Consider the following 13,332-nt stretch of genomic DNA (forward strand, 5'->3'; position numbering starts at 1 on the left):
ATCTCACAAAAATTTAATAATAATAGAAGAAACATTTTAATCTAGGCACAAAAAAGCACCTCTCTTGAAGTGCATGTAGGTGAAGGAGCTTTGCCTAAGATACCACAGCACTTTGATTTTTGCACCTAAGGCTTAAGGCACGCTGTTAGCAACACCAGACATAACGCAAGTACAATTTTAGCATTGTTCGAGGACAGTTGCCATCCATGCATGCACACAAAAGATAGGGGGGAGTTCAATTAATAGCCAGTGAGTGCAGAGCACGCCTCAGAAGATGCTTTCAGCTCTTATGACGCGGCGTACAATTGAAAATCATGAGTTGTCCCATCAACATGCTTTATTGACACATCATATGAATGAGAAGCTCGAGGCTAAGCTTGTTCTCAAGGAAACAAAGAAAGAAAAGGAGGGAAAATGATACATAAACACAGGTTCAGACATGTTTCTAAACTCGCTTGTTTGTAAGCGAGCTGGAAAAAAAATTCCTAGTTTACCTTCTCTGTATGCCCTTGCCTACAAAAATACCACACTAGTTCAACAAATATCAGGCAGGACCCCAAGACTTCAGTCTGATATTCTGATTTCAACTCCTAAAATGTCTTTCACCATCTCGTATGTCACAAATGCAATTGCTATAGATGGGACTACCTGAAAAGGAAAGAAGAAATTAAATGGAATGCGAGCTCTTACAAAATTTCAAGAAAAAACCAGCAATACATGCACAGAACAAAGCTGCATTGAACTCAAAGAAGATTAAAAAAATCTAAACTATGCCAGTTCTAGGATTGATTTAAATAGCTTAACTAAATGCGTAAACATGTCATTCAGAACTCCAGTAAAATGTTTGCAAAACAGAGTTATTAATTGATATGGTTATCAGTGTCACTTGTGCTACTAATGACTACGGTGGCAATTATTCTGTCTATCAAGGCATTCAGACATGAATCCATATTTAGTAGGATCAAAGCAAATCAGTTACTCCAGAACCAACCAACCAGTCCTATTTTGCAAAACAAAACAAAATGTGGTGGGTTGCGATTCATGAGTCGGCAGCCCCACAACAACTCCATTTAATAGAGCATGAAAAGAATTTTAGATGCTTGACACTGACTCAAGAAACCAAGATTTGTCAGAGGGGAAAATGCCACAAGATAACATGAAAGCCCTATGCAACTAACAGCCAACATTGGCTGTCTTCCCATCCTTGCTAAATCCTTCTTTTAGGAAACGATGATCAGGTGAATTTAAGGCAATCCTGAAAGTTATATACAAATGAAACACTGAAAATAGAATGACTCACTTTCACTGAATTGGGTACCAAACCCTTGTATAATGCTCCAAAGCCCTCATGCCGAACAGTTTTCCTGAATGTGTCAATCATGCCATTATACTCAAGCGGGGCCTTGCTCCTCCCATCACCAGTGACAATGGAAGCAGCATCTTTCCATCCCACCATTTGCATCCGCCGGCGAATAACATCAAGAGGATAAGCAACAGTTTGGCCGATGGTCCCCGCAGCAGCCCCACAAGCTAGCCTTGTAGTCACACTCAATTCAGAATCTTCCACTAGTCCAAATGGTCTAGCTTTAACCAACCAATCCTTTAGAGATTCATACACTGCAAAGTTGAGACCCACATATGGAACCTGCCAACAAGCATCATAAGTAAAGGGTTACAGCCAGCAAACTGAGGGAAACCAATTTGATCCTCAGGTCACATAAGAGTTCTGATGAGTGATATTAACAGTACCAGCAAAGATGACATTACTTATGTAATATCAAAGAAATGGGAGAATGGGGGCTGTCTTCCCACATATCACCAAACAACATAAGAACACAATGCTAAATGCATAGGATTAAGCCCTAAAGATCCTTTGAAAAATATAAGAGAAATGATAGAGAGAAGGGGAGAGTGAAGCCAAAGCATACATCATAGTTACACAAGTAAAACTTAATCTTAGCAACACATAGCTCCAACATTCTCTCATATAGTGCTAATAATACCAAGTATAAAGAAGATTGCATACTTAAATCATCAAATCAAGAGACTCAAAATAGTCTTTCCATCTAAGTGTGAAATACAAATATCTATGGTATATGCAGGCGTATAAATCATGATAGACAAAGCAATGTCTTTACTTTCCAAGTTTAGACAAAGAACAGAAGATACCAGATCATCAGTTGCATGAAATTAAAATATATGTGTGCCAAAATACAAAAAAAGATACCTTAAAAGGGTACCTTTTTAGAAATAAAACCTCAAAAGAACAAGCATTTTATGAGGAATGACAACATAAGAGAGAAAGAAACTCTACAATAGAATAATAGAAATGATCTGTCAAAAAGGATAGCCAAGAAAAGGGTGCTGCCTATTATAGAAAAAGATCTCAAATAACATCTCCTTGCTAGCCAGAAGTAACACAATTATCCAGGGGACCAAAAATTCTACTGGGAAGATAATAGTACATAATCTATCAAAACAACCAATGGATGGCCTTTTCTCTATCTCTCTCTATGCTATCCTCCCAGATTGAGAATGTTAATATGCAGTGTTATTTGGCAACTAATGACTTACAACTCCAATGACAGAAGGAAGCCAGCCCTTGTACAGAGCCCGTGGGCCTTCTTGCCGGAGCACAGTTGAAAGTGCGTGAAACATTCCTCTGTATTGATAAGGAGATTTATCAGTCTGCAAAGATAAGACAATGAAAAAATAAAACTTTATGTAGCAAACCTGATGCAGAGAACCCCAAATAGTCACAGAAAATAGTAGGGCATGTTAAAAAAAATTGAGTTTTCATTTGTTCCAAGAAATTATTTTATTGGTATAAATTTATTCCCGTACCTTATTACATAGATATAAAATGCATTCCTGTGGCTTGAAATCAAAGTAAAATATTTTTTTGCATATACAACAAAGGGAAAAGTCCTTTTCCCAGGGCTTTTCCAATTGAACCTCGGTGATCATACCTGTACAGTTAGCCTGCCTCGTACCATATCCATGGGATAGGTTGCAGACATGGCTATAATTCCTGCACATGCTCCAGCTCCAAGGCGTAAAAGAGGAGTGAGCTGAGCATCCTCTGCAGGAACAACAAGAGAAGGTCTCAGATAGCTCACGTTTTCTCTATTGAGTGGCATATATGTGAGAATACCAACAGAAAAACAGAGATGAAAGATGACTTCTATATTCAAAATTACTAACAAGGCAAACCAAAACTTCAAACTTTGTTTTTCATTACATTGATCTGAAACTAGATGGACATGTAAAGGAACTTTATTTTATTAGTAACGACTAATGAACAATATAATCCTGGCAGGCTGCCTAATCTGAATAAAAAATTTCTGGCTCAATATAAAACTTTAGAAAATATCTGTTGACTGTAATGTAAATGCACAAAGAATATCTAAAACAAAGTGATGGATGACAAAGATTAACATACCGTTGCCAGTTTGCTGTTGATAGAGAGACAATATTCCCCTGTCATAAAGTATAGAGGACCCATCAGCATAAGAAAAAAACTCCACAAGTGGATTTTGCATAAATTAAGAATCATCAACGGAGGTGATTTCAAATGTTTGAAGAATGAGATGCAGGTTGGAACAAGCAGTATGGTGTAACTGTTGGAAACTAAAAATCCCACACCAATAGGAATGAAGAAACCAAAGCACTAAATGTCTTAAGGAAACAAACCACCAAATGGCTTAGGCCATTTTGGAGGAGATTGGTCCAGAAATTGACAATGAAGCCCAACCACACTCCAAGCCAAAAGGCACAATATGCACAAGAGCATGTCAGCCCAAATCTCAACAGTAACAGAAGTAAGCATGATGGGCTTGCTCTGTAATAAGTGTGTATGAGTAGAAAAAAATCAGTCTCCTGTAAATATATAGATGAAAAAGAGAATAAAATGCCTAAATGCATTTTCTCCCAGTGTGCAATCAATTCTAAACCATTTGCACAGCTCACGTGTTTGCCAGCAGTCAAAATCATATCCACAATGTATTCATTGGTGGAACAGACATAATAATTTCCTTTGCTTTGATGGATCAAAGCAAAATGAGGATATCATTAAGAAGACCAGCAAGTTGCCCTTCCATGTATTACAGATCTATACATTTTTTAAGACCAGTGGAATTAAAATTTTCAAAGAATCATACTTAGAAGCTTGCTCATAGCTGAAGAACTTGACTGCTGAATTTGGGACTATACGAGCACAGTTGGTACCGTTTCCTTTGAACAATCCACGAAAACCCTCAGTTCTCCATATGTATTTTAACCCTTGAATTGTTCCATTGTATTTTATGTTGTGTGGATTTTGAACCTGCAAATCATAGGAGCTAATCAATGCAAAATTTACTTGTGAGCACATGCTCCAATGGATGTGAATAAAATCATATTCAATGGAGGAAAAACAATGGGAGATCTAACCTGTAGCAATATTTTCAACCTCTCCAGGGGAGCAACAGCAGTGCGAGACCTGAACACACACGCAATCATTTCAGTTGGAGAAAATTCAATGTAGCAACACCAGAAACAAAAAAAATCATAAAAGGTGCACACACATGCATTCAAGGGTAATCCACACACAAACCCTGCTGGTCCACACACACACACATTCAAGGGTAACCTTGTGGTAACAAAACCTTACACAACATCTATACCACCATACATTATAAAAACAAAAACCATCTTGCAAGTGTGAAAGAAACCAGTCATTTATTTGCAAAACAAAACAAATTAGATATAAGCGCGACACAAGTCCTAAACAAAAGTTGAAAAAAAAATGATGGATTTCAAATAGATATTCTAATTACGACTTAATTTTCCACATTCACTGCATTTGAAGTGGAACAAAGAGGAACAACAACTCCTTGCTCGAGAAATATCATAAAAAAGGCAGAGACTAGTGCATCTACAGTATTGCAAGTTTTATGCTGGTTTGATGTCTGTCGTTAACCAAAACATAAAATCATCAAATTTCTAATATTTCTAATTTTTTAACATTCTTGAAAACCAAACTTTCAAATCCTAACACATGACAGTGTCACAGCTTTTTGTGTCCTTGCTGCTTCGTATAGATTGATCGCTTTTAGAAACTTCATTTTTTTTATCATTTCCATTTCTCCTCGAATATTTTCACTAAAATTGAAAATTGAAAAAAATTACTGAAAAGGATGGTTTTCAATAAATAATTAGCGCAAGAGAGAAGCTCCAATTTCCAGCTTCTACCTACTACAACAATTCCTTTACAAGTACTCAAATAATATTAAATCCATTCACATTATTGCAAAAAAAAAAAAAGCAATGAAACTAACTAAATAATAATGACTAGAAAATAAATGAAAACTCACACTCCACCAGCTACACCACCGGCAACAAGAGACTTGCAGATACTGAGAATTGCATGGCTAGGAGCTTTGACTCCTTCTCTAGCAAGCTTAGCTTCCTCCGCCAAATTGACAATGGTAGTCACAGCCGATTCGCTCGTCTTCACATCCTCCGATGCCATCGTTCAATCACCAAAAGAGAACCCTAATTAATCAACTCTGTGAATTAAAAAGATCTCGGATTCTCCGGCAATCAATCGGGTGCCGGGTCGGATCTTAATTTTGCTTTTTTAATTTAACGAATAGCCAGACTCTGCATCTCTCTCTGGAATGACGGCTCTTGAGAAAAGTGAGAGAGCTGAGGTCTCAAGCTTAGTGCGAGTGGGGGCGTACGTGTGTGACGACGGGTTTTTGGTTCTAACTTCAATTTATATCACTGTGTTTTTTCGTTTCGTTTGCGTTTGCGATTTTTTTTTTAATGTAGGTTTAAACTTTTACGTCGAGAGTGGTTAGCCGTAACACAAAAAAAATATATAGAGATATTAAAGATAAGATAAGTAAAAGAGATAGAAAATAAAATTGTGTTGGTTAATGATATATAAAATAAAATAAAATATAAAAAATATATATTTCATTTTAAAATGATTATTGTTAAATTTATGTATTTAAAAAAATAATTATATATATACCTTATTTTATTTTGAGTGTTGAAATTAATAATATTATAATAACATTTGTTATAAAATTAAGATTGGCTTAACAGGTTAACCCGAGAACTAGACCGATCTAAATTTAAAAAAAGATAAATGAAAGATTGACTCGACTTGACCTGTTTAAAAACACAGGTCAACCCATAATAAAATATAGATCAAAAATCTTTTAACTTCTGGAAAAAAAAAAAAAAAAATGGTCAAAATAAGGTTGCTTTTTTTTTAATTTTTTTTAAATATGGGTAGCCAGGTTTGCTCTCCTCGACCTATGACCTGAACCTTGCCTTGAGTCGACTCTCAAATTGAGTTTTTTAAATTGTGATAATAATCATTTTTATTTATACATTGACTGAGTCAACTTATGTTGATTCTCTCAACCAGTGACTCAAGCCCTGAGTCTTGTCTCAATTGACTTTTAAGTCGGTTTTTAAAACTATGATAGTAATAATTTTTATTTTTACATTGACCTGATTGACTCTCTTAATTCGTGACTTGGGTTTTGCCACGGATTAAACCTTGAATCAAGTTTTTTTAAAAAACTATGATTATAATTACTTTTATTTTATATTGACTTGAATCAACCCAAATTGATCCTTTAAACATGTTACTCGGGTTTTACCCTAAATCAACTATTAAGTTGAGTTTTAAAACTATGATAATAAATATTTTTTCTCCTTTTATTGACTTAGGTCAACAATCAACTTCACTCATGACTTTGATCTTGCTCCGGGATTGACCCTCAAATCAGGTTTTAAAACTATAATAATAACTATTTTTATCTTTACATGTTTTAGTTGAACAATTTTGAACTTAAGAGTTTTTAAAATAATATTTTATCAAGATAAAAAATAATAAATATTGTTTATGGAGACATGTCCTTTTATACCATTTTATTTTGAAAGTATATAAATTCACTTAGAAACTGTTCCCAAAGACAAATTTTTTATATATATATATATTTGTCTTTATCTTTTCAACCAAATACATTTTCATCTCAACTATCTTTGTTTATTTTATCTCATAGTTGCAATCAAACGCTACATATTAGATGTGGTTTAAAAAATTGAATTTTTTTAAAAAAAATATGTTTGGTAAAAGTTGTTATTAGATAAATTTCCGTGAGTAAAATAAATTTTTTAAAAAAGTGTTTATAAATAAAAAGCATATTATTTTAACTTTTACAAAATTAAAGTTTAAAACATGATTATGCACGAGACGCTATAGAAAGCAAAGGTTCTTTGGCTTAACCAAGCTATTTTTTTAATGATTATGCAAAAAAACAAAAGTTACCTTAATATCAAATGTTTAGTATTTGTATTAGTTGATGTAGTAAATGTGAAGTAATATTTGTTTTTGTGATTCAATATTTAAAGTACTTTTCATATTATTTTTTGCTTAAAAAACATTAAATTAAATTAATGTGTTTTTAGTTTTTTTTTTATGATTTTAATTTGATGTTATTAAAAAATATAAAAAAAATTAAAAAGCATTTTTATAAAATCACTTGATAGCATTACAAATCACACGCTCCCTGGGTTGGTAAGCACGTGGAGAAATGGAAGATTTTGTGTTTTTAGGTGGATTCAGTGGCAGGTGAAGTGGTCCGAAGTGGTCCAATTACATCTCATGGCGCAGGATGTGTTTGGTTCCCATTCCCGTGAGACAGGATGAAGACCCCAGCAACAAGAGTAAAAGTAGTCAAAATCTATCACCAAGGCTGTGAAAGTAATCTTTCTGATTACCTGTTCATCTTTTTATTTTCTTTTATTGATTCCTTTTTTAATTGCAAACTAGCCTTGGTATTCGTATTTCGCAGAGAGACCAAACAATGGTGCTCATGCCTTGAAATGTAGTAAGAAACATAAAATGCATGTCATGACAAACCCAAAACAATTCTAATTATGGCTAGGTTAACACATGGTATTATGTCAAATTCAAGATCCAGGACATATAGCTTGAATAACTTAATAAAAAAATAAAAAATATATATATAAAGCTTTTTTTTTAAAAAAAAAGTGTTAACTTTTCACTCTAGTCATTAAGCTCGAAGCATCCAATCTTGAAAAATTATGAAATTTAATTCATAATTAATTAAATATTAAATTATAAATTTTTTTAAAAATAATTTTAATTATATATTTTAAAAAAAATAGCAATTGAAATAATGATGATAAAAAATTAAAATACAAAATAAATTTTGTAATTAATTAAAGGATGAAATTAAAAAAATCAATTCAGTAAAAGGATAAAAAAATAAAAAGAATGAGGACCAAAATTAACATAAAAAATAAAAAAAAAATGTTGTGATTAAATGATGAAATTGAAAAGAATAAGTAACTTTTACAACATGACTAGGAAAAAAAAATTAAAAATAAAAACAAAGAGGGTTAAATTGAAAAAAATAATATCATTAATTTGAATTGAATTATAAAATTAAAAATCACTAAAAATCTTACGAAAGAGCCAGGGAAAAAAACTTAACAAATGAGGACCACATTAGAGAATACAAGTATTTGATAAATTAGGACTGAATAATAAAATTAAAAATAAATAAAACTTTTACAGAAGATCAAGAAAAAAAAACTAAAAATTAAAAAAATAAGGATTGAAAATGAAATACTAACAACTAGGAGGGTCAGATTGAAAACTTCTACATGATATTTTTTGATGTCAGGAGGAGCCACGCAGACCGCTCAATAGTGCGGGCACCTCCCACGTGCCCACCTTTTTGTTTTTTTATTTAGCCAAATGCATATTTATTCCTAATGTCACTGTGACACCTAAGTTAAATTAATAATTATTATATATATATATATAAAAAAAATCATTGTGAAAAAAAAAAAACTATCCCTTAATCTTAAGGCTTTTTTTTTTTTTACTTTGAAGGTAGTGTCATCATTTTACTTTACTGTGTATTTTAATTATTTTTTATTTTTTATTTAGAAAAATAATTATTTCCCCTTAATTTAAATTATAATAACCCAAAAACCATTGTAAGATATGAAAATACTTATACACACCATGTTTAAATTTCTTGCTTTCAAGGGACTTATAAACACCAAGTTTAAAATTTCTTGCTTTCAAGGGTTTTATGATCTTTTTAGTGTCTGATTAAAATGAAAAAATAATTATTTATCCTTGTTTTATTTGAAAATAACAAATAAACCATATAAAAAAACTTTAATGCTTTTTAATTCATGTGTGCAGCGTTTTGGGCAGAGAGGAAAAAAATCAGTACATTGCTCCGGTAAATAGCATTTTATTATTATACAGCTACAATAATTTTCCAATGTGTTTTAGTTTCTTTTAACAAACATGTGTTATCTAGTCTAATAGGTCCAGTTACTCACCATCATATCAGATATTTAGAGTAATTTGAATATAATAAACTATGCGAGTTTAAAAAATAACGCGAGTGAAAGAATTATCGGATATAAAATTTAAAACAATGAAAAATAAAATTAAAAAAATAAATAATTAAAAAATAAAAAAAAAATTGAGTTAAGAAGTTATTATCTCAAACTCTCAATTTTATCACAAACTAAAACAAACTCATAATAATAATAATAAAAAAACTTATGAAACTCAAATCTCAATCAACAACTAGATGTTAAAGTATAGAAATTAAATAAAATCAATAAAAAAAATATATAAAAAACACAAGTTAGCTAGTTTAATACTCCAAATCCATGGTTCATAAAATTAGGATAACATGATATAAAGAAAACCAAATAACAATCTAAGTTAACCTATCAAATCTGTGATATTAATCATGAGGTTGGAACAAATCCATAAACAAAAATTGAAAATAAATCATGCAACACAATTCTCAATTACTCCAATATTGAATTGTGGAAATAATAAAAAATTTAATTTTAAAAAGAAAACTAAAAACTAACTTAGGTCAACCTATCAAACTCGTGACTCGAGTTATAAGACCCGGATAATCTCATAAAATACAAATCAAAATAAATAAAGAAATATAATTTGTAATAAATAAAATTTTAAAAAATAAATCAAGAAAAAAAAACTAGCAAGTTGTGTAACACCTTCAACAATTTTCTTTTATGTTTCAATGTATTTCATGTTTTAAAAAAAATGTTTTTCAACGTAAACCGTAAGTTGATAAAAATGACGGGTCCAAACATTCCTTAACTTTTGTACAGCAATGCAATGATTTAACTGGATAAAAATAAAGTGGATTGCCTTTGCTGGCCTAGGCTGCACTCGACTGGATGGGCTGGGTCTATGCAATTTAATACAGGGCCTATAAATGGAAAAGTGTTGGAGACTGGTGTCGAAGGAACAGGGACTTCAGCCCACCAACAATAGACTTTTGTACGGTTTATTTTTACCTCTCCTTTTGACGGAAGCTGGAAACCTGACGATTTTAGGTTCAGCACTCTACGTTTTTTCGTAAGGGTTCGGGAGACACGTCACACTTCGTGGTGCCTAAGACTTTTATGATGATTAAGCTTTGATTATTATATATTCAGTAGATTTATAGACTCTGGCTAGAAAAAAAAAATTACTGGTAAAAAAAATATATTTAATGATGCAAGAGTATTTTAAAAAAAACACAAAGTCGAGACATGGATTTGAGTAAGAAAACTGAACCCATCAAAATTATAGATCTAGATTCGGTTAATAATTTTAATTTTTAACCAATTTAATATCCAATAATCAAATAAAAAAATAAAAATTTAAAAAATCTATCAAAGTAGAAAAAATAGTAATAAAAATAATGAAGATCAAGTTTGACAAGAAAAAAAAACTTAAAAAAGATACAATTGTAAAAAAAAAAATTAAAATTTTATTTCAAACAAAAACAAATAACAATAAAAAAATGAGAAATAAATTTAAAAGATTAAAAAATTAAGGGGGTAGAAATTGAAAAATAATTTTAATTTTATAAATTGTTTATAAAACTTATTTCAAATATTACAGGATAAAATTAAAAAAATAATATCAATTTAAGGAATTATCCAAAAATACCCAACATAAAACACAAAATAAAAAAACCAATCTCGAGATAATCAAGGTTATTTTCAAGATTAGTAAAAGATTCTATAAAAATAAAATAAATAAAAAAAAAACTTAATCTCCAATTAAATAAATATTAAATGATAAAAAAAAACCTTAACTCAAACATAGGAAAATATAAACCTAAGTAAAAGCGCTAACTCCCCAAACTTAGAGCGTATTTGGCAGTGTGGTAGCGGTTGTTTTTCAAATAGCTTTTCGTGCTGAAATATATGTCAATGATGTTTTTTTATTTTTTAAAAATTATTTTTAACATCAGCACATCATAACGATCCAAAAAGTACAGACCACACTTAATTTTAGCAAAAAATAAAAAAAATTGAAATTCACCAAAACACAGGTTTCAACGCAAAGACAAACGGTGCCTTAGTTTAATATGCAAAACTAGTAACATGTTAAATTTTGGACTCGAGTTTAATTAAAAAGTTTAATTCTTAACCAATATAATATTAAAAAATAAAATTAAAAAAAAAATATTAATTTAAATGAACTTATCATGGTAAAAAAAAAAAATCAAAAGTGAAATCATAAAAACTAAAAAGGAAGCTAGATTTAAAAGAAAACAAAAAAAAACTTCCTATGCCGCCGGCTAAGAGGTTTGCAGCCACAGTCCGCCCGACAAGCACTGGATCAGTGGCCCGTGTGCATCCATTAGATGACGCAATATGGGCCCAGCGCCTACATACCAGGGTGTAGCGGGTGGCCCGGCCATTAGACAGCAGCAGCTGTTATCTGTGGATTAGGTTTTCCAAGACGTCTCTAATCACTCTCTTCCCACGGAGGCAGTAAACAACAAACGAAGTTAGCTCGTTAGTGCTGGATTGGGGGCATGTTCAGAGCAGGCCAGCTTCAAATTGTGCTTTCCTTCTTCTTCTTCTTTTTTTAATCTTTCTTTTTTTTCACTTCGTTGGAACATGCATGATAAGCCTAATAAATCTCTTGGAAAAGCATGTAAAAAACAATAAAGTGGAATATCATCTCATGTAGATTAAATCATTGTAACTTGCCAATCAAAAAACATTTGAGTCAACAAAGCATGAAATGATTTTTTTTGAAAAAAACCTCATACTAAATTTAATATGATATCACATCGTGACTATTGTACCAGAATATGTATTATTTTATTGGTTCAGTAATTGACATGATTTCATGCATTGTATATGATTCCCCCCCCCCACTTTAGAGCACATAATCATCGAGAAAGTTTATCAACCATGTCTATATTCTAATAATTGTTTAAGGTTAATTGAATCCAAAATCCCACTTTAACAGATGCACCATTTCGTTAATCACGTCATTGATCATCGCTTAATAGACATTCCAAGACAGGTAAATTATCATGCAAGAAAAGTGAAAAAATAGTCTTATATTTACTGTTCTTGATGTGTTGTTTACTTGGCTTTTTGAAATTTTGCCGCTGTCGACGGACACCACTTAACCGTACTATGACTTCAATAAAAAAAGAAAAAGAGATAGCTTAAGCCATAATTCAGTGTCTCCACTTGGAACCGACAATAAAAGTTCGAACAATAGAGCCACTGGATTGCCAGGGGGAACTCGCTACCATGGCTGTACCGTGACCAGCCCTCCTAGCTTGAATCTTGCCATCGGGCACGTCGCTCGTGTACGGTTGCTCCGTCTTTCCTCTCCGCACCCAAATACCATGCTTGCATGTTCAGGCACGGTGCAGCGCAGGCAAGAATTATATGGGTTCGGCTCAGCTTTTTCTGGGCTGGGCCTACCTAAAGCTGTTCTACGTAAAGAAGCCCAATACCTGAATTTCATTTCTTTGTCCCATCCCAATGGATAGATATTCAGTTATTTAAGATATTGATGAAGAGAAAGATTCGAAAGAGGTTTAACCTTTTGACCTAATCGAGAAGCTAGAGGTCCTTGTCACTCAGAAAGATTATAAAATATCTCACTTCTCTCATTTTCACCGGTTAAAAGTTTTAAAACCTCGGCACAGTGAAGGTTAGGAGAGAGAAACAAAGCAAGATTTCTGTGTTCTAAAGTTCCAATACTGACCAAGTTTTGGGCTCCCCAAGACGTACGTGTCCATCTGTGATTTGCTGTGATTGTTCATTTTCAAGCGTTAATATAATACTAAATGACACGCACTTTAGAAAAGGAGATTGATTAAACATTTTTCGGCATTCAATTTAATTACAAGTCAAGTTCAATTAATATTCGATGACGGTGTCTTATCAGTGCAGTAAGTTTTCTAGTATATGCATGCACTCATCGGT

The 13,332-nt window shown here is 32.1% G+C and overlaps 1 protein-coding gene across 1 annotated transcript; it reads right to left on the bottom strand.

The window, feature by feature from the left end:
• Positions 1-319: 319 nt before the first annotated feature.
• Positions 320-5,748, bottom strand: LOC118041546 (mitochondrial adenine nucleotide transporter ADNT1). Its single transcript, XM_035048943.2, has 8 exons — positions 5,355-5,748; positions 4,432-4,480; positions 4,161-4,324; positions 3,443-3,480; positions 2,970-3,082; positions 2,575-2,688; positions 1,301-1,645; positions 320-648 (listed from the first exon to the last, which is right to left on the bottom strand). Exons 1-8 carry the CDS (start codon positions 5,510-5,512, stop codon positions 565-567), a joined length of 1,065 nt encoding a protein of 354 aa, XP_034904834.1. The 5' UTR covers positions 5,513-5,748; the 3' UTR covers positions 320-564.
• Positions 5,749-13,332: the final 7,584 nt, after the last annotated feature.

The sequence above is a fragment of the Populus alba genome, chromosome 14 (assembly GCF_005239225.2).
Source record: "Populus alba chromosome 14, ASM523922v2, whole genome shotgun sequence".
NCBI lineage: Eukaryota > Viridiplantae > Streptophyta > Magnoliopsida > Malpighiales > Salicaceae > Populus > Populus alba.

Coding starts and splice junctions, on each gene's coding strand:
- LOC118041546 (XM_035048943.2), bottom strand. CDS start 5,512: ATGGCATCGGAGGATGTGAAGACGAGCGAATCGGCTGTGACTACCATT. Junction 3,083..3,442: donor TCAACAGCAAACTGGCAACG/GTATGTTAATCT, acceptor TTGTTCCTGCAG/AGGATGCTCAGCTCACTCCT. Junction 1,646..2,574: donor TTCCTTCTGTCATTGGAGTT/GTAAGTCATTAG, acceptor GCTTGTTGGCAG/GTTCCATATGTGGGTCTCAA.